The sequence below is a fragment of the Bos taurus genome, chromosome 5 (assembly GCF_002263795.3).
Source record: "Bos taurus isolate L1 Dominette 01449 registration number 42190680 breed Hereford chromosome 5, ARS-UCD2.0, whole genome shotgun sequence".
NCBI lineage: Eukaryota > Metazoa > Chordata > Mammalia > Artiodactyla > Bovidae > Bos > Bos taurus.
The window spans coordinates 100,402,393-100,423,482 of record NC_037332.1 but is presented as its reverse complement, the minus strand read 5'-3'; the positions used below and the strand labels follow the sequence as shown (position 1 = coordinate 100,423,482).

The following is a 21,090-nucleotide window of genomic DNA, read 5'->3' as shown; positions in this document are numbered from 1 at the left end:
GGGTTGGTCCTCCTGGCCACTGTCCCTGGCCTCGGGCGTGGGACGAGGGGTATCTCCTCCCGCCCACCACCCCTGGCCTCAGGCTTAGGGGCGTGGGGTAGCTCCTCCCCACCAAGCCCCTGGCCTTGGCCCTGGGGCGAGGGGTATCTCCTCCCGGCCACAGCCCCTGACCTTGGACGCGGGGTAACTCCTCTCGTCGCCGCCCCTGACCTCAGACTCGGGGTAACTCCCCTCGTTGCCGCTCCTGACCTTGGACGCTGGGTATCTCCTCTCCGCCGCACCCCCTGACCTCGGATGCGGGGTAGCTCCTCTTGGCCGTTCCTGCGCCGTCGCAGTCTGGTACTCTTGGCCGCTGCCCCTGACCTCGGATGTGGGGTAACTCCTCTTGGCCGCCGCCCTTTGGGCATGGGGTCCTCCTGGCTTCTGTCCCTGACGTCGGACATGGGGTGGCTCCTCTCGGCCTTGCTTAGCGCGCTTGAGCGTGCCCGTCGCAGCTGCCTGCACTTGAGCGCGCCGGTCGCAGCCACCTGCACTTAAGGAATCCTCAAGTAGGGGCTCTTCACTGACTTTCTGCACTGTCCTGGTGCCATTTCCTAAGTCAACGAAGCTTTTTTCATCTGGGCAGTTTCTCCTTCAATCCTCCAGGCCTAGTGTAAAGACTGTGGTTAGAAATGCTCAAAAACTACTTTTAGGTCACTTCCCTAAACTGTGTGTCATGGTTCAGGTGGGAAAACTGCCAGTCATGAAGGAACTTGCTGAATAGATCCCATCAACTTCATAGCTCTAGAAATTTCTGACATATTGTGACACATATTCAATTTAAAATTTAATTTATGGTACCATGCTGGACTTTCCAGGACTTTCAGCTGGCTCAGACGGTAAAGAATCTGCCTGTATTGCAGGAGACCTGTGTTCAATCTCTGGGTTGAAAAGATCCCCTGGAGGAGGGCATGGCAACCCACTCCACTATTCTTGCTTGGAGAATTCCATGGACAGAGGAGCCTGGCAGGCTACAGTCCACGGGGTTGCAAAAATTGGACACGACTGAATGACTAACACACTGGACTTTCCATAAGTCGTATATATTCAGGCGTATTTTACTGAGAAATTCTAAGAGTAGACAAGTCATTCTTCACCAAAAGTCTCTATCATTTTGAGACATGTGTTGTTATTTACTTTAAAGGTATTTACCTGATCTCAGTAAAGTATTAAAAAATGAGCACACACATGATATTGCTCTCCTATATTCAAGTTCTGTCTCTCTTTTCTAAAGATATTTTTGATTTTAAGGTCTTTACTCAATTTATTACAATATTGAGTCTATTTTCTCTTTTGGTTTTTTGGCTGTGAGGCATGTGGGATCTTAGCACTCTGACCAGGTATCGAACCACACCCCTTAAGTTGGGAGGTGAAGTTTTAACCACTGGACCAGCAGGGAAACCCCTCTTCAGGTTCTCTTTAAACACTATCGTCATATTCAGTCTTTCTTCACTTGGATCTTAACATCTACATCTTATGAGAACACACACTGAAGAAGGCTATTGCTTTTAATTGCTGTAAAATGTATTGAGCTAACTATGATTCATTGTTCAAAAACACTAGCTGGAGTTCTGCAGGGAGCCGGCATATTGCATATTGAGTGCATATTGCATATTGCATATTGAGTGCAGCACTTTCCACAGCATCATCTTTCAGGATCTGGAATAGCTCAACTGGAATTCTATCACTGCCGGGAGCCAGCGTGAGGAGCTCCACCCATGACAAAGGTCATGAGGAAGGAGGCTCGGCATACGCAAAGGCAGGATCAAGCCTCAGGAGTCCCCCTGGAAATTCTTGAGCATCTACCCACAAAACCAGAGTCTGCCTACTTTCTGCTTTGTGCTCTCACCTACACCTCTGACTTTACGGGGGGCTGTCCCCTAGTACCTCTCTCTGAAAAAAGAGTTAGCTTACAGCTCCAGTTAATAATTCCTGGGTGTGACAGTATTTCAACCTACAAACTCCTTTGGAAATCCTCTAGCCTGCCTGAATAGGTTTTTCCGGCCACATGTGATTGTTCAGAGCCTCCCAACTGTGAGAGGTGGGAGATGTTCTAAACTGTCTAAACAGAGAGTCCTTTGAGTAGTTAAATGATTGATTAGAAATTGTATTGGTGAAGGGTTTTTCACTTATTGGGCCAATGTTTGCTGCTAAGTCTCCATACCCCTTACCTACTGTGTCCTTGGCAGTGTATTGATTGATATAATGGGTGTATAGAAATGTAAGTAGTAGCCTCAGTGTTTGTAACCTTGGACCCTTGAGTTAATTCTTTTCTTGATTGGCCCACCTCACTTTTGCCCTATAGGAATGCAGCTTTGTCCAATGCTTTTTTGGAGGCTGGTGCTTGACTTTGGAATAATCACCTTTAGAGAAAAATAAGTTTCTTAAAATGTTAACAGGCCTCCTGGCCAGAAGATGATGTAAATCACCTGAACTTTTGCATATGAAAAGTTTGAAAGCCTGGCTTCGATTAGAACCAGGAACTGCTGTCTTTGCATGACTCCACTCCTTCCCCCATTATCCTCTATGCATAACTTAAGGTATAAAAACTACTTTGGAAAATAAAGTGTGGGCCTTGTTCACTGAAACTTGGTCTCCCCATGTCACTCTCTCTCTCAAATTCTGGCTGAGTCTCCATCTGGAGCGTGGAACCCGCCATGCTTGCTAATTATGCCTGGGCTTCTAAGATCCGACCGGGGGGACCTCAGTGTCTCCTCTCCTTTGGGAGAACAGAAGGACGCGTGCGGCCTACGTAAGTGGTGCAAACTTCTTGTCTTGAAGTTTTATTGGTCTCCCGCATAAACCAAGCTACTCAGCCTCTTTTCTCCACTGAATTTCCTCACTGAGCTATCCTCATTCTATTACTCTTTATATCCTTAATTAACATTTAATTAAGCAATTGTTTCCTGATCCTCACCTACGTGGTCTCTCCTTCGAATACCCTGTATCAGCCGGGGCTGGACCCTGGCAGAGTTCCTTTTGTACAACATCTGGAAGAAAACTGTTATCTTGAATCTAGACCTGCACTGTTGAATCAGCATTCTGCAATGGTGGAAATATTCCATATCAGTTGCAACCACAACTGTAGCCACTAGCCACTTGGGGCTAGTGGGCATTTGAAATGTGGGTGGATTTTAAATTTTTATTTAATTATAATTGACTTAAATTTAAACACTCAAATGTGGTTAATGGCTACTGTATTGGACAGCAGCTCTAAATGTATGATTTGGATTTAAAAATTACAGCATTTTAGAGAAGAATTTTTTCACAACCAATTTTTTACCACTGATGTCAGGAATGGAGTACAAAATCAATACATATTTGCAAAACCCACCAAAATATCATAAAGTAGTGTGCAAGTCACTCAGTTATGTCCAACTCTTTGAGAGCCCATGGGCTGTAGCCTGCCAGGCTCCTCTGTCCATTGGATTCTCCAGGCAAGCAAACTGGGGTGGGTTGGTGTGCCCTAATTAGCCTCCAATTAAAATACATTAAAACAAACAAACAAACAAACTTTTGGTTACTTCTTGTGAAAAAGTGATACAGGTATAGATCAGATATTTAGGCATTGATTAGATATTTATTTGTAATGTTTACATAGATGAGTACCTGAACAAGGTATTACTCAAGGATTGATTCAAAAGATCTGGTGCTTATAGTCATTCAGAAGATATTGTGTTAGAAAAGCAGTAAACAGGGAATGAAAGAATAAACTTTGATAAAATTCTAACTAAGGAAAAACTATGGTATGAAATATAATTTATGGTTATAAGGATGGGCTTTGAAGAGGAACAAGGGAGCCTTGGTGTGGTGACTGATAGCTGTGTAATACTGGCAGTTTACATAGAATCTGTGAGCTTCATTCATTTTACTATAAAGTAGGAAGGCTTGTTATTGTTCAGTCGTGTTTGACTCTTTTCATGGACTGCAACCCGCCAGGCCTCCCTGCCCGTCACCAACTCCCGGAACTTGCTCAAACTCATGTCCATTGAGTCAGTGATGCCATCCAACCATCTCATCCTCTGTCGTCCCCTTCTCCCCCACCCCATCCCCCAACACCTGCCATCTTCAATCTTTCCCAGCATCACGGTCTTTTCAAATGAGTCGGTTCTTCACAGCAGGTGGGCAAAGTATTGGAGTTTCAGCTTCAGCATCAGTCCTTCCAATGAATATTCAAGATTGATCTAGTTTAGGATGGACTGGTTGGATCTCCTTGCAGTCCAAGGGACTCTCAAGTGTCTTCTCCAACACCACAGTTCAAAAGCATCAATTCTTCGGCACTCAGCTTTCTTTATAGTCCAACTCTCACATCCATTGGAGAAGGCAATGGCACCTCACTCCAGTACTCCAGCCTGGAAAACCCCATGGAAGGTGGAGCCTGGAAGGCTGCAGTCCTTGGGGTCGCTGAGGGTCGGACACGACTGAGCGACTTCACTTTCACTTTTCATTTTCATGCATTGGAGAAGGAAATGGCAACCCACTCCAGTGTTCTTGCCTGGAGAATCCTAGGGATGGGAGAGCCTGGTGGGCTGCCGTCTATGGGGTCGCACAGAGTCGGACACGACTGAAGTGACTTAGCAGCTCACATCCATACATGACTACTGGAAAAACCATAGCCTTGACTAGATGGACCTTTGTTGACAAAGTAATGTCTCTGCTTTTTAATATGCTCTGTATATTGGTCATAGCTTTCCTTCCAAGGAGCAAGCATCTTTTAATTTCAAGGCTGCAGTCAACATCTGCAGTGATTTTGGAGCCCAAGAAAAGAAAGTCTGTCACTGTTTCCATTGCTTCCCCATCTATTTGCCACGAAGTGATGGGACCAGATGCCATGACCTTAATTTTTTGAATGTTGAGTTTTAAGCCAGTTTTCTCACTCTCCTCTTTCACCTTCATCAAGAGACTCTTTAGTCCCTCTTCACTTTCTGCCGTAAAAGTCGTGTCATCTGCATATCTGAGGTTATTGATATTTCTCCTGGAAATCTTGATTATTATTCCTATTAAAGTAAGAAGGATAATAATAGGTTAAATTTTAGGATACAATACCTTGGATAAAATAAATACTATACCTGTTAAACTTTTCATATAATTAATTTCTCCTTGTGTATCTAAAGCATAAAATCATACAAATTCAGAAATATGTGAATGTTAAATAAGAGCATCCCTGGTACACAGGAAAAAATTACTTTGCTAATAGACAAGTAAAGAAATCATCAATATTCCCAAATCCGTAAGAATGGAAATAACCTGTTTATTTACAGATGCATGTGAATAAAAGTTCATACCACTTGGTGGCAGTATAATACATTGGATTAAACAGGACTTTAGCACAAGAACTGATTTAGGTACAAATCTCAGTTACCTTATTCAATGATTCTATGAATTCAAGCAAAGTTTGTAACCTTTCTAAGTCAAGTATAGAGTGGAAATAATTATGTCTGTCTTGACTGTATTACATTAAAGCTGTGAGAATCACTTAAGAATTATGTCAAAGCATCTTCAATTTTAACATACTATATAGAAAGTCTCCAAACTTTCATTCACAGAATCACTGCAGTTATGAGGCTGTATAAGAAAGTAATAAATGTCAAAAGCAATAGAAGCAAAATTAATCACTGATGAGCTGACACTTGCAAAATTGGCTGCCACGCACCTGCTCTTCCCACCTGGCCTTAGCCTCCATCTATGCCACGACATCAAGGAAGTTGTTGACTGTATTTCGCCAGCTCTCGGATGCTAAAAGTTAATGCACACAGAGTGTGCTATGCAAAATAACCTTGCTTGCAAAGTATTTAAGATTTTATGAGAGCTTTGAGATTTGTTTAAATCAAATTAGAAATTAGTTTAAATCACAGGCAGATTTACTGAAAAATGGGAGAACAACAGAATTGTACAAATTAATACTTTAAATATACAAAATCAACAGGGACACTAAGAAGATTAGTAGCTGCTTCAACCAGGTTCGATACAAGATACTGGATGCTTGGGGCTAGTGCACTGGGACGACCCAGAGGGATGGTATGGGGAGGGAGGAGGGAGGAGGGTTCAGGATGGGGAACACATGTATACCTGTGGCGGATTCATTTTGATATTTGGCAAAACTAATACAATTATGTAAAGTTTAAAAATAAAATAAAATTAAAAAAAAGAGACACTCAATAAAAATAAAATCAGAGAGGTATTCTTTTTTGCAAAAGTGACACATTATATGATTATGCTATAAAACTCAAATAAGAGCTACAGTTATGCTACTCTGCTATTATAAAATCAGGTTGAAAAATAATGTCCCTCCTAAAATCTCAACACTTAATTCTTTCCATTCTAAAGATTGTTGAATATATACAGTTGTAGCTTAAATCTTAAATATAAGATAAACTATTTTCCAATAATATCGTGCTTTATTTTTCAAGATAAAGCCTACTGAACTCTCCTCCCCCACCATTTATTATGAAATGTTAGTTTTTCTTTTAGATCAGTTTATGCAAGTGTACTTTATCTAGTATTCAATTATACAATGAGGACTTCTAGTACGTTTTAAGATGATTTATTTAGGAAAAAAATAAAGTTAGATTTGGAAATTGATAAAATAATTCGATGTGGTTAGATACATATCTTGGTGAGGTTTTGTTTTCTTTTTGTTTTTTTACTCTGACTTGGTATCAACTGTGCTTTTTCTCACAAATGAATGGAGAGACAGCTAATGCTCTCAGATGGACTGTTTATTTATACACATAAGAATTTTTTGCAAATGCTTATTGACAATATATTTTCTTTTTTCATAAATTGTTACCTCATGTTTTCTTCTAGTTTTATATTGCTATTTTTTAACTGATTAGAAAGAACCCCCCGTATATTCCTCGTAGTTCCTTATTTTATATATACATTTCAAATGCTTTCTGTGTTACTTGTCTTCAATTTTTGTTATAGTGTACACATGATTTACACTTGATTTTTGGTATTTTTCTTTATTGTTCCTTTTTTTTTTTTTTTTGAGAAACAGCAACAATATCCTTTTTTTTTTAGTTATTCCTTTCTTTTTTGACAGTTATGGAGGATCATTCTCTACCTAATGTATTTCTCTTTTGGTCTAGCCTCCACTTGACTCATTGCAAAAGACCCTGATGCTGAGAAAGACCGAAGGCAAAAGGAGAAGAGGGCGACAGAGGATGAGGTGTTTAGATAGCATCACCAACTCAATGGACATGAATCTGAGAAAACTCTGGGAGATGGTGAAGGACAGAGAAGCCCGTCATGCTGCAGTCCCTGGGGTTACAAAGAGTTGGACTGGACTTAGCAACTGAAGAGCAACAATCACATGACTTGATGGTTCTATGGCTGTACAAAGACCACTTTGTTCTGCTCTCTTTTGCCTAGACATCCTAAATTTTCTAATGCTCTTTTTGATTATTTTACCTGTCACAATGTTGCTTTCTCAGTAATCTGTAATCAGGAGAATGTCATTCTTGGTTGAACCAGATGTTCACAGTATGTGATCAAAAACGATGATTATTCAGACGTAAATATTCACTGGTGAAGCTTCTCGTAGGATGAAGGAAATTTAAATAAAGACATTTAGGTGGTGTAGAATAAGTATCTTTGGGAACATTGTTTTAATTAATTTATTTTTTAATCGAAGGATAATTGCTTTACAGAATTTTGTTGTTTTTTTGCCGTGAATGAGCCACAGGTATACATAGAAATTATGAAGGAGCATGTTGAAGGGTCCAGACTCTACATCAGATAACATGGACATAAATTCTAGCTCCAACACTACATTAAGTTGATCATTCTCCTTGCCACTCAGTTTCCTCATCTTTAAAGTGGGAATAATAGGCCCAAGAGAGTGGTTTAAATGGTTGAAGGAGATGGTGCATGTCCAAAATATTATAAGTATGCAATATTATTTTAATAACATCATTTGAATAAATCATAAAAATCTTTATTTTTGCTATTTCCAAGTAGGTGAATACCTCTCTCATCTTTTTCATTCTTAGCTCTAATCATTTGTGTATTTACAAGAACAAATTGCTCTTTATATTCCCTGGGCTTTGTCAACTCCACTAGTGTATTTTTAAAAGCTACATTTGTTAGGTATTCTGCTAGATGATCTAAATCCAAAGATTAAAACAAAGTTATCCTTGATATTTACAAAGATAACTTTAGTATTCATATAGTAAGTAAAAGGATATAAAAATTCATACAGTAACTGAATGATATTGGAGTCAACCTTTAGCTTTTTACTCTGCTGTTTTAGTTAACACCATAAAATCTATTCTATAATGTTATTATTTCCTTTCTTTCAGGGCTTCCCTAGTAGCTCAGCTGGTAAAGAATCCACCTGCAATGCAGGAGACCCCAGGTGGATTCCTGGGTCAGGAAGATCTGCTGGGGAGGTAATAGGCTACCCACTCCAGTATTCTTGGGCTTCCTGGTGGCTCAGCTGGTAAAGAACCTGCCTGCAATGTGGGTGACCTGGGTTGGGAAGATCCCCTGCAGTAGGCAACAGCTACCTACTCCAGTATTCTGGCCTGGAGAATTCCATGGGCTGTAAAGTTCATGGTGTCGCAAAGAGTAATATTGGGGTCTGAATGATATTGGGGTCAACCTTTAGCTTTTACTCTGCTTTTTTAAATTAACACCATAAATTCTATTGCTGTAATATTATGGTTTCCTTTCCTTTAAAGCTTCTATCATTTTTCTTCACTTCTTTTCCATATTCTGTCCCTGCTGCTGCTGCTGCTAAGTCACTTCAGTGGTGTCCGACAGCCCACCAGGCTCCTCTGTCCATGGGATTCTCCAGGCAAGAACACTGGAGTGGGTTGCCATTTCCTCCTCCAATGCATGAAAGTGAAAAGTCAAAGTGAAGTCACTCAGTCGTGTCCGACTGCTAGTGACCCCATGGACTGCAGCCTATCAGGCTCCTCCGTCCATGGGATTTTCCAGGCAAGAATACTGGAGTGGGGTGCCATTGCTTTCCCCCCTTAATCTCTTACAGCCCCTTGAAGAATAGTCTTGAAGGATCCTTCCTTTAATTCCAAACTTCTCTTTTTTCCCTAGCAATTCTTTTGGCAATACACTTGGCCCTCAACCACTTAGTTTGCTGATTCATATCTACTTAACACACATGCTGATCTAAATTATTATTTTTTTGTGCAAAATTTCAAACAAATCACGAAAGCATATTTGAAAAAATTTTAGGTGAACCACAGTCTTCAAAATACTTCAGAGAAATGCCATAAGCATTGTTTGAGAGGAAGTAAGCTGCCAGGAAAGGAAGAGATTGTGGTTATCCTTCCATAGTTGTTTTTCTTTGATGTAGAAAAGAATAACTTAGAAATTTGCACATAACTCTTGGCCAAAATTAACCTAAGTGTGTCTAGAATTCAAAGCATAGAATAATCTCTATTCTGTTACAGTGGAAATAATATTTTTGCTCATATAAAAAGCCAAGCCCACCACTTGTACTTTAGAATCCATCTCCTCTTGATTTTTCTGAAAACATTACTTTTGCAATTATTTATCTTCCACCCTTTTTTGCAGTATTGATTTTTATCTTTTCACTGATTCATTTCCATCATAAAAAAAAGCAACCTAAAGGAACAAAAACCCCCATGCTCTAAGGTCCACCATATTTAAAATAAAATAATTTCCCTTGATTATATATTTTCCTCTAGCTATTATTCCATTATTCCTTCATTATTCTTAGTATATTTGTCAAAAGATTTGGCTAAATACACACTCTCAAATTCCTCATTTTCTGTTGTTTTTAAACTCATTCCATTCTCTTCTCTTCACAAAACCATTTCTGATCAATATCACTAGGGACTTCCACATTGCCAAGTTAATGGCCATTTAACTATCCCTGTATTTCTTGACCTCTCAGCATCCTTTGACATAGTTTGCCACCTGTTGCTTAATAAAAACTTTCTTCTCTGTGTTTCCAAACACATCTCTTTCTTTTTTCTCTGACAACCTCAGCTACCCTTTCTTAATCTCACTTACTGGCTTCCTCTCTCTTTTAGCTCTAAATGTTGGAGTTTCTCAAGGACAGTACTTAGCACTGTAAGTACACTATTTGAGTGAGCTCATTCTGCTTCATATATAGTTCTTTTTCTTGAGTTACAGGTACAAATATCTAAATGCACATTAGGCATTTCCATTTGGATGTCTAATAGGCATCTCAGACTTATGTCCAAAATCAGATCACTCTTTTTCCAAATACAACTCCTCGTTTCTTTCCTCTTGTCTTCTTGATTTTAGACAAAAGTTATATTTAATTTCTCTTGTTACACATTCAGTCTTCTCTTGTGGCTCAGAGGGTAAAGAATCTGCCGGCAATGTGAGAAATTGGGTTCGATCCCTGGGTGGGGAAGATCCCCTGGAGAAAGGAATGGCAACCCACTTCAGTATTCTTGCTGGAGAATTCCATGGGCAGAGGAGCCTGGCAGGCTACAGTTCCTGGAGTCATAAAGAGTTGGACTCGATTGGGTGACTAACACACAGAAACATACATGACACATTCAGTCCTTCTGTAATTTCCTTGGCTTTTTCTCAAAAATAAATTCCAAAGATAAGAATAACTGTATCATATAGAAAAATACCATTATTATACTTCTATATGTGAGATGCAGTGAGTAGTTAGAGGGAAATCTGTGTCATGAAATGGATACACTCAAAAATAAGTAAGTAAGATCTAAAATCAGCTTTAAATTCCCGTTAGGAAACTAGACAAGGGAGAATATTTTAAACCTAAAAGACACAGAAAAAAGGAAATAGTAAATATTTGAGCAGAAATAAATGAAACAGGAAAACAATAGAGAAAATCAGGGAAACCAAAAGCTGGTTTCAATAAGATTCATCAAGAAACTTGGTATCAATAAGATTCATCAAACTCCAATCAGGATAAGAAGAAAAGAGAGAAGAGAGAAATTATCAATATCAGAAATAAGAGCTTTCATGGCAATAAAAACGTAACCTAGATATACCAGAGATAATTTTATTCCCACAAATTTGATAACAGATAAAATGTGTCAATTCCTGGAAATACACAAATTATAAAAATTCGTACAGGGAGAAATAGATAAATTGAATAGTCCACATCTATTGAAGTAATTGAGTCAATTACTAGTATATTTCCAAACCATAAAAAAAAAAAAAAAAAAAACAAAGCCAAATGATATCACTGGTGAATTCTACTAAAGTTGTAAGAAAGATGTAGTACCAATTCTCCACAATCTCATAAAGGAAATAGAAACAGAGAAAACACCTCCTGAGAAGACATTCTATGAAGCCAACATTACTGAAAGTAGAATAAAGACATTAAAAGAAAATAAAACCGCAGATTTACATCTCTCATGAACACACCAACAAAACAGTTAAAAAAAAAAAAAAAAAAGCTTTGCAAATTAAATCCAAAAATCTACAAAGGAAGTATACATCATGGACAGTTGGGTTTTATTTCAGGTTTGCAAAGCAGGTTCAACATTCAAAAATCAATAAATATAATCCAATCAATAAGCTGAGGAGAAAAAGCATGTAATCAAGTCAGCTGGAAGAAAAAAAAAGTGACAAAGTCAATACCCATAAGCACTCTGAGCAAATAAAAAGCTTGATAAACAACACTTATTTAAAAATCTACTGTTAACATCATGTTTCATGGTGAGATAGTTTTCCTTTTAAGCTCAAGAAAAAGGCAAGATGTCTACTCTTACCTCTCTTATTCAGCATTGTATTAGAAATCCTACCTCATGCAAGAAAATCAAGAAATAAAAGGCATACAGATTAGAAAACAAAAACTAAAACTATTTCTTTTAGCAGATGATGTAACTGTCCTGTTAGAGAACCCAAAAGAATCAAGATAAAAAATTCTTGGAACTAAGAAGTGAGCAGAGAACATTTGCAAGGTTTAAGGTTAATAAATAAAAAGTTAATTTCATACATATATACCAGCAACGAACAACTTGAATTTAACATTTAAAAATCCCATTTACAATAGCATCAAAAATTGAAATATTTAGATATAAATCAAGCAAAATACGTACAGAATCTATATGTGGAAAACTATAAAGCACTGATAAAATGAATGACATCAAAGGAGATTTAGATCAATGGAGAGATATTTCATGTTCACATATTGGAAGATTCATTACTGTAAAGATGTTGATTCCTTCTGACTTTATCTATAGACTGTAATGACAAATAAATCTCTTCAAACTTTTTCATAGAGATCGACAAACTAATTCCAATTATGTAGGAAGACAAAAAGTTCTAGACCAGTCAACACAATGCTGAGGAAGAAGAGCAAAATTGAAGGACTCACAGTACTTGATTTCAAGACTTACTATAAAGCCAAAATAACCAAGACAACGTGGTATTGGTGAACATACAGACATATAGATCAACAGAACAAAATGAAATCCCCCCGAACAAATGCCTTATAATACAGTCAACTCATTTTTGAGAAAGACACAAATACAATTGAATTGAAAAAGGAATGGGCTCCATTTAAAATAAAAACTTCTGTTCTGTTAAAGACACTTTTATGTCACAAAACAGTAAAAATTTTTTTGCAAAATATGAATCTCATAAAAGGACTTGCAGTCAGTGTAAATAATTCAATGCTCAACAAAAACTGGCCAAACAACTCAATCGAAAAATTGGTAAAAGATTTGAAAAGACACTTCACCCAAGAAGATATGAAAATGGAAAAAGCACATGAAAAGATACACCTGTTGCTAGGGAAATGCAAACTAAAATAACAATGAACTTCCACTAGACACCTGCTAGGATGCTAAAATCAAAAGTCCTGACAATACCAATTGCTGATGAGGATGGGAAGCAACAGGGACTCATTCTTTGCTGGTGGAAATGCAAAGACATTCAAATTGAAAGACAACTGACTTTTTTTTTTTTAAATAAAACTAAGTATAGTCTATCATATGATTAAGCAACTACCATTCTAGGTATTTACAAACTGATTTGAAAACTTGTATCCACAAAAAACTGCACATGAATGTTTATGGCAGATTGATTTATAATTGCCCCAAACTGGAAGCAGTCAAGATGTCTTTCAATAGGTGAATGAGTGTACAAACTATGGTACTCAGATGATGGAAAGAGCGATAAAAAAGAATGAGCTATCCAGCCACAAAAATATATAGATAAATCTGAAATGCATATTTCATATTAAAAGACATTAGTCTGAAAATGCTCTATTTTACATAATTTCATTGATGTGTTATATGGATAAAGCAAAACTGTAAAGAAGGTAAATATTGTCAAGGTTTGCATGAAAAGTAAGGTTGAAAAGTGAAAGACAGGGGATATTTCAGGGCAATGAAGCTTTATTCTGCATGATATTGTAATGGTGTATTCATTACATTATGCTTTAGTCAAAACCCATGAAACTCACAGAATTTTATGGCAGAAAGAGTGAATTTTAATGTACACAAATTAAAAAGATCATGAAGTCTACTCTGTAAAATGGACAAGTGTTTTACTTGTTTAGGATGGGTGAGAATGGGTGTGGGTCTCCTATGACATGGAGGTAGAGTAAAAGTCACCACGAGGGGATACCAGGCATCTAATGAAACCCCTACAACTATCCCATTACCTAGAATTAATAGTGATGTTTGCATTGAATGGATGTCCTACAAAGGCATGATTGTAGCAAACTGTGAGAAGCATCCACCACTGTTTAGAGGGATTTTTCTGGTGAAAACTTCCTGAGCACCTGTGAATCATTGTAGACTACCATGCTCTTATCTGGTGCCTACTTACTGACTTCTCAGCCCAGAAAAACTGGGTGTCAAGTTCATGAGACATTAGTAAGGTTTTCCCTATGGTGAATGAGTGATCACTGGTTGAATGGCTACAAAAGGAAAAAAGTAACCCTTCTTCTGCTGCTGCTTAGCAATATGACATCTTTAGTTGAAAATTCTTAGTGGAATATGGCAGATATAGTTACTGACAAAGAGAAAAGCCAATGCTATATTTTAATGGTTTTTGGTATCATTTCCTTTTCTGTAACAGATTATAGGAGTAAGATGCACTGATGCTGTGAAGAGAACAAACTGTTTCAAGCCTGATGTACAGCTGCCAGGAGTAGGCTAACATTACAGTCATTCAAGATGGGACAGGAAAACATCAGCACAGCACTGGTGTTAAAGGGGAAGTAAGAAAAACCCTGAATGGGTTAAAATGGCATATAGAAGAAGAACCAAATGCAACACCATCACAGGTACTTCAAAGAATTGTCCATCATGATGAAGAGGTCCTGTTATTCAGACCAGAAATTCAATAATAGGGACAGTAAATAGAATTCAAAACAGACACAGACTTCCAAACCTAACTTCATTGCATGTAATTAAAATCTCAGAGGAGTATAAAGTGACAAGATATGGGGATTTTTATGCATGATTCCAGTGCTCAAAAATCACCAAAAAATTCTTATTTATAGTAATGCAACTTAAGACAATATTTGATATTTCAGTGCCAGTATACATATTCAGTGATGACATCTTCAAGATGACCCCAACAGAGTTCACTCAGTTATTCACTGTGCATGGAGTAGCACTGGGTTTTTCTGTGTTGTTGAATTATGCACTAACAATGAAAAAGTAAGAAGACACAGATATGTATATGAGAAAGTACTTGTGTTTGCACAGGAAATAAATCTCAACATTGTGGGATAAATCACTGTGCATGATGGGTTCTGAGATGGCAAATACAAATACAACTTGACTATACCAGATGAAGAAGGAAAAGGATGCTTGTTTTATTTGTCACAATCACTGTGGCAAAAAAATCTTGTTTGGGAGAGCATATGAGCATATCACTATAGTTATTAATAGCCAACACACTAAGTGTTCATCCATGCAGTTTGGAGTTCTATTTCTGCCCTTAGAAGACATAAATGAAATTTTAAATACATTACGGAGAAGGCAGAAGAAAAATTAGATGACTTAGTGGATTATGTTTAGAAAGTATGAGTCTATGGAAGCAAGGCAGAGGCAGAAGAAGATCAAAAGCTCCAAGAGTTCCACCAGAAACTTGGAATGTTTACATATCAGTACTAAATGGCAACCACAAAGTGAACAACAGAAAGTTGGAATTGCAAATTTCAACAGCTGATGGTAGTTCATCATTCTTCAATTTGGAAATTTATTGAAGTGTTAAAGGTGAATAGCAAAACAATGAAAAATGATCGCCCAGATTCTTTGTATTCACACTTGAATATGGCCACCAACAGATAACATTGTCACAAAGATGGTGACAAAATTTGTATATACAAAATTATTAACAGATACTGCAAATATAAAACCAAAAACCAGGTCCATATACACTTGAGAGCAACCACTTATTGACTTAAAAGTAACCCTGCCAAACTTCACGGTAAGAAAGAATAAACATGAAATCCATAACTGGCAATGAATTACAATAAAAATAACTCAAAAAACATTTCAATGAAGTTAATGTTTGTATTATTTAATGAATCATGGACCAAATGTCTCAATGGATGTTTTTGACAGGACCAAATGTCTTGTGAGGGATAAAGTATGTATACTAGAATTGAAAAATTAAGGAAGTTACTGGTGATGCTGATAACCATGATTCTCACTATTGAAGTGGGAGGTTGTAATGCAAAGGAAGAGATTAGCACAATCCATGTTGTAACATATTCGATTTGGCAGCATCAGCATAAACTTGTGAGCCAACTGAAAAGCTCCCGATGGTCAAAGATTGAACCATGTGAACAAGAAAATAAAGTAACATTAGATTGTCCCTCAAGACATAAAATGAATGTGAATGACTTTCATTGATATAAATGACTGAATGAATAAGTAAATGGAACACTAGTCAAACATCCTCTGCAGAATAAATCTAAATAATTTATGTAGATTGTCTCTTTTGAAAAAGTTGGAGCATAAATCTCCACTGAAGTGTAGGCTGAGCATATTGACTTCTTTCTGAAGAGTACTGTGTGGAAATGGGGAAAAGTGAGTAATTTTGCAGTAGTTAAACCTGATGAACACCATTGTAGTCAAATGACCAAAGTCACCCTCATTAGTTATGTTGATAAAAGTACCCTTCATCAGATGTGCTAAGAATGATTACTTATCCCTGTGGTCTTCCTCCAAAACTTATGTGCATCAGTCATTCTGTCATGTCTCGTGTGACCTCACGGACTGTAGCCCACCAGGCTCCTCTATTCATGAGATTCTCCAGGCAAGAATACCGGAATGTTGCTGTTCCCTTCTCCAGGGGATCTTCCTGACCCAGGGATCAAAACGTAGATTTCCTGCATTGCAGGCAGATTCTTTACCATCTGAGCTACCAGGGAAGCCCTCTGAAAATATATGACCTATTATAATGATGAGAAAAACATCAGACTACCTCAGCTTAGGAGCATTTTGGAAAATATCTAATCAACATTCCTCAAAACTGTCAAAATTCAAAAAAAGAAAAAAGTGAGAAACTATCACAGTAGAGATATCCTAAGCAGATGTCAGAACTAAATGTATTGTGGTACCCTGAATGGGATGTATCCTTGAATATAAAAAGGTCTTAGGTAAATACTAAGGAAGAGGTACTGGACAAAAAGTGAATAAAGTATAGACTTTAATTAAAATAATATATTAATATTGACCCATTAGTTCTGACAGATGTACTAATGCAACATGTTAATAATAGAGGAGGTGGAGTGTTGGGTATATGGTAACTCTGTAGTGACATCACAACTCTTCTGTAAATAATGAAACCATCTTGAAAGAAAACATTTATTTAAATAATGAAGTTCCTCTCACTCTTCAACCATATCCTTTGTGGTTTCACAGCTCTAGGCTTTGTTTCAGTGCCACAGCTTGTAGGCACTGACTGCTTTTAATCAAGTGATGTCTCTCTTTCCATCTCATTCAAAGATGGATTATTCTGTTTATAGGATGTTTGGACAGATGCAAAACACAGAGGAATCAATGACGCAGAAGCCAAGGAAACATCCCTATCATTGCCAACATATGTGGACATGCAAAGGTAAGAATCCATAACCTTCCACGAGGCCACAGATTATACAGCTAGAATTTTCTATTGGTTTTTTAGTCTTAGATTTTTAATGAGAACTTTTAAGAACTACAACTGGAGTCTATTATTCAGAAAATTCATAATCTTATTCTGAAATAATCAGTTTACATACATGTCTCCCCATTAGACTGTGCAGTTTTCTATTTCTGCAACCCTTCTATTCAGTCTAGTTTCTGGCATATAATTATATGTTTATAAATATTGTTTAATTGAAAGTAATGAATCAGATCTGACTTGACCTATGTTGAAAATTAAGAAAGTATTATAATGCTTATTTTGTTGAAGCAATGTTATAAAGACTGGCATCTGAGTTTTGCTTCATGAACTGATATAAATATATAACTGTTAAAATATTAAAAAAATATTTCAAACAAAATTTAGAAAGATGGACGGCTATAATACTTAATTTTGCTTATGTTTCTACTTTAGACAGTAATTTTTAATATAATTCAATTCTTTTGATACTTTTGATATATTTTTCCCTTTTGGGATATATTTTTCCTTCCTGGGTGTCAATCCCACTGAATATTATCTATTTCCAGTCCAGATGTACATAAAGGTAAATGACAAATTTTAGTGGAAATATTTTGACTACTTGATTGTCTAATAACCACCCATTTGATTATTATGTGAATTATAGTTTTGGAACAGAAGTGTTAACGTAAGAATAATATTCTTTCACTAATACTGGTGAATTCTACAGAGTACTTTGGTGGTTGGTAGTGAGAATGGGGGGAAATGTTGAAATGATTACAAAATTCTAGTGATACTAATAAGTTCTGGTGATAACAGTTCTGGGGGTATAATGTACAACATGATGACTATAGATATCAATTCTGTGCCATATACTAGAAAGCAGCAGTGAATGTGCATCATCAAAGTTATCACCACATCTGCACACAAAATGATAACTATGTGAAATGAGGACTGCATTACTATGGTTGAACCCAAGTGTCCTGCACACATCTCCTGCATTGTAGGCAGATTCTTTACTGCTGACCCACCAGGGAAGCCCTAATCACAGCCCAATGTATGTGTATGTCAAATTGCCCTGTTATAAACTTTAAACAAAGTGTGATATGTCAATTATATCTTAATCAAGCTGAAAAAATTTAAAAAACAATGAAGTAAATAATTAAAAAACAAAACAAACAAACAAACAAAAAAACAGAAAAATATTTAATTATTAGATAAAGCATACTGGTGTCTTAGACTTCCCTGATGGCTCAGCAGTAAAGAATCTACCTGCAGTGCAGGAGATGCAGGAGATGTGAGTTCAATTCCTGGGTCAGGAAAATCCCCTGGAAAAGGAAATAGCAACCCACTCCAGTATTCTTGCCTGGAAAATTCTATGTACAGAGCAGTCTGGCGTTCTACAGTCCATAGTGTTGCAAAAAGTGAAACATGACTGGGCACACACACGCAATTGATTCATCTCTTATTTTGAATTGATAAAACCAGTTCTTTAAAGATAACTAAATATGTGTTCATGGTAACAGAATATGTATAGAGATTGTAGATTTCTTTCCATCACATTAAGACAATGTGTACTCTCATAAGTTTGACATTTGTATTGTCAAGTACAAGCTGGCACTTGTCATCCACCTCCACAAGAATTAAATCATGTGTTGCTGCAGCTGCTGCTTTTCAACACATCCCCAAAAGAGTCTGGGGGTAGAGAGCAGAGTGCACACATCTCCTCTGTGCTTGAGTGACAAGTCTTTGGATAGTTAAATACTTTCACGATCCAATTTTATGAGCCCAATTCTTGTATTTCTCCATAGCTAGAAAAACTCTAAAATCTGTCACGGTGAGATGACTGTTTCTGTGATTAGCAAAGCTTCACAAGAATAGCAGAAATCTTTTGGAAAAAATACATGCTTGATTGTACACATTCCACCTTCACCAAAATCATTTATGTACTGACCTTCCCCTTGCCTCTTTGGAGCAACTTTTCAGAGCCATCTGAAATGCTCTCTCCCAGGCTGCAGTCCTCATTTTGCCCCAAAGGAAACTTAACTTGTAACTCTCTAATGTAGTGCATTTTTTAAAGTCAATGGTTTGACTTATTTTCAAGTTTGTTTAAAGTGCTTAAATGTTTCAGAAAGAAAAATTAATCATTACAGATAACCCCAAATGTCCCAAATGGCATCAGACTGCTCTGAGACTGACCAGCATTGCCGTGGTTACACTTGTTGCCACAGTGATAGGACTAACTGTTTGGGGTGAGTAAATTAAAGCTACACATTCAACTATAGAGATTAATATGTTTCCTTTGGAGTTGTTTTTTTCTTTTTAGACATTTCTCTAACTTTTTCAGAATCATTGTTCACATTTACCTAATATTCTCTTTCAATATTGTTTTATTTATGTTGGTATTAAATGACAAGGTTGATAATTTCATTAATTATTAATCATTTCCCCCTATATAGAGCAGGTAATAAATGTGATTTATACTCTGCTAGAAATTTTGTAATTAATTGGCAAACTGTGGGTTTGACAGCCACAATTTGCTGAAGTTTTATGTTTTGGCAAAAGCACTTTGTTGAAAAAGATTTGCACAATGTGAGAGTTGGGAATTAAGTTTTATTTGGGGCAGAAGGAAGACTGACTCCTGGAAGGTCGTGATTCAGATAGCTCTGAGAAGCTGCTCCAAGGAGGAGGGAGGGGAGAAGCTAGATTATACAGAAGTTTTGCAACAAAGGGTGGGTAATCTGAACACCAAAATATTATTGTTAATCAAAGAAAATCAGATATCTCAAGTTAAGGAATTTGGCACTTGTTTATATATGGGAAGATGCAAGAGTCTGGGCTCACTGAAATCATTCCTTTCATATGCATCTCAGCTATCTGGGGCCTATATCCTGTGTTTTCACATCCTGAGCTTCTTTGGGGCTCACTCTCACAGGGAGTGGCTGCCATCTGATGGCGGTTAAATAGCAGGCATTCTCCTTGCTGAGTTCCCTTAGAGCTCACAGGCTCACTTTGGAGGGCTGCAATCGCTGATGATGGTGACATCCTTGTTTACTGATAAGGAAATACTTCATTTCTCAGTTGGTAAATAATGTAGGTTTGACAGTCCCAATCTATGAACTGAGGTTTTATATTTTGGTGAAAGTACTTAATTTTATGAAAGCTGATTTGGGAGAATGGCATTGAAACATGTGTAATATCATATATGAAACGAATTGCCAGTCCACGTTGGATGCAGCATACAGGATGCTTGGGCCTGGTGCATTGGGATGACCCAGAGGAATGCTACGGGGAGGGCGATGAGAGGGGGGTTCAGGATGGGAAACACGTGTATATCCGTGGCAGATTCATGTTGATGTATGGCAAAACCAGTACAACATTGTAAAGTAATTAGTCTCCAATTAAAATAAATAAATTTATAATAAAAAAAAACTTACGGAGTTTACATATGACAATATTTTGAAGTTTTGACGAAATTTATCAGCTGTTTAAAAATTTAAGGCTGAGTTAAATTTAAGATTTATTGTAAAATGAGCTCTACTTCAACAAGAGCTACAGTCTTACCTATTATTGTTTCCATTTGCTGCATCCTATTACATGTTAGGAGTTGTGACAAATATCTTACATTTACTAACTTTCAGCCTTCCATCAACTCTAAGTTAATTAAATATTTCCCCTTTTTATATATGAAGAACCTGAGGAAAAGAGAAGCTACATCACTAGTTCAAAATCACACAGAATTCTAACCTATTATACCAAACAGAACCGTTCAACTTCAGCTTCTTCAGCGTTACTGGTTGGGGCATAGACTTGGGTTACTGTGATATTGAATGGTTTGCCTTGGAAACAAACAAATCATTCTGTCGTTTTTGGGATTGAATCCAAGTACTGCATTTCGGAGTCTTTTGTTGACCATGATGGCTACTCCATTTCTTCTAAGGGATTCTTGCCCTCAGTAGTAGATATAATGGTCATCTGAGTTAAATTCACCCATTCCAG

At 37.2% G+C, this 21,090-nt stretch overlaps 1 protein-coding gene across 6 annotated transcripts in view; it reads left to right on the top strand.

Moving 5' to 3' along the window:
* Positions 1 to 728: 728 nt before the first annotated feature.
* Positions 729 to 21,090, top strand: part of LOC100294723 (killer cell lectin-like receptor subfamily F member 1) — a 52,943-nt gene continuing 32,581 nt past the window's right edge. Inside the window, exons 1-5 of one of the 6 annotated variants that reach the window (XM_059887084.1) lie at positions 729 to 2,791; positions 7,131 to 8,432; positions 14,071 to 14,278; positions 16,979 to 17,070; positions 19,245 to 19,343. In XM_059887084.1, the coding sequence (XP_059743067.1) occupies positions 14,262 to 14,278; positions 16,979 to 17,070; positions 19,245 to 19,343 (208 nt within the window). In that variant the 5' untranslated portion in view covers positions 729 to 2,791; positions 7,131 to 8,432; positions 14,071 to 14,261. Of the gene's footprint in view, positions 2,792 to 7,130; positions 8,433 to 14,070; positions 14,279 to 16,511; positions 17,071 to 19,244; positions 19,344 to 21,090 lie in introns of those variants that run through there. The other 5 variants (XM_059887085.1, XM_010805553.3, XR_009494637.1 and 2 more) reach the window with 5 other exon arrangements.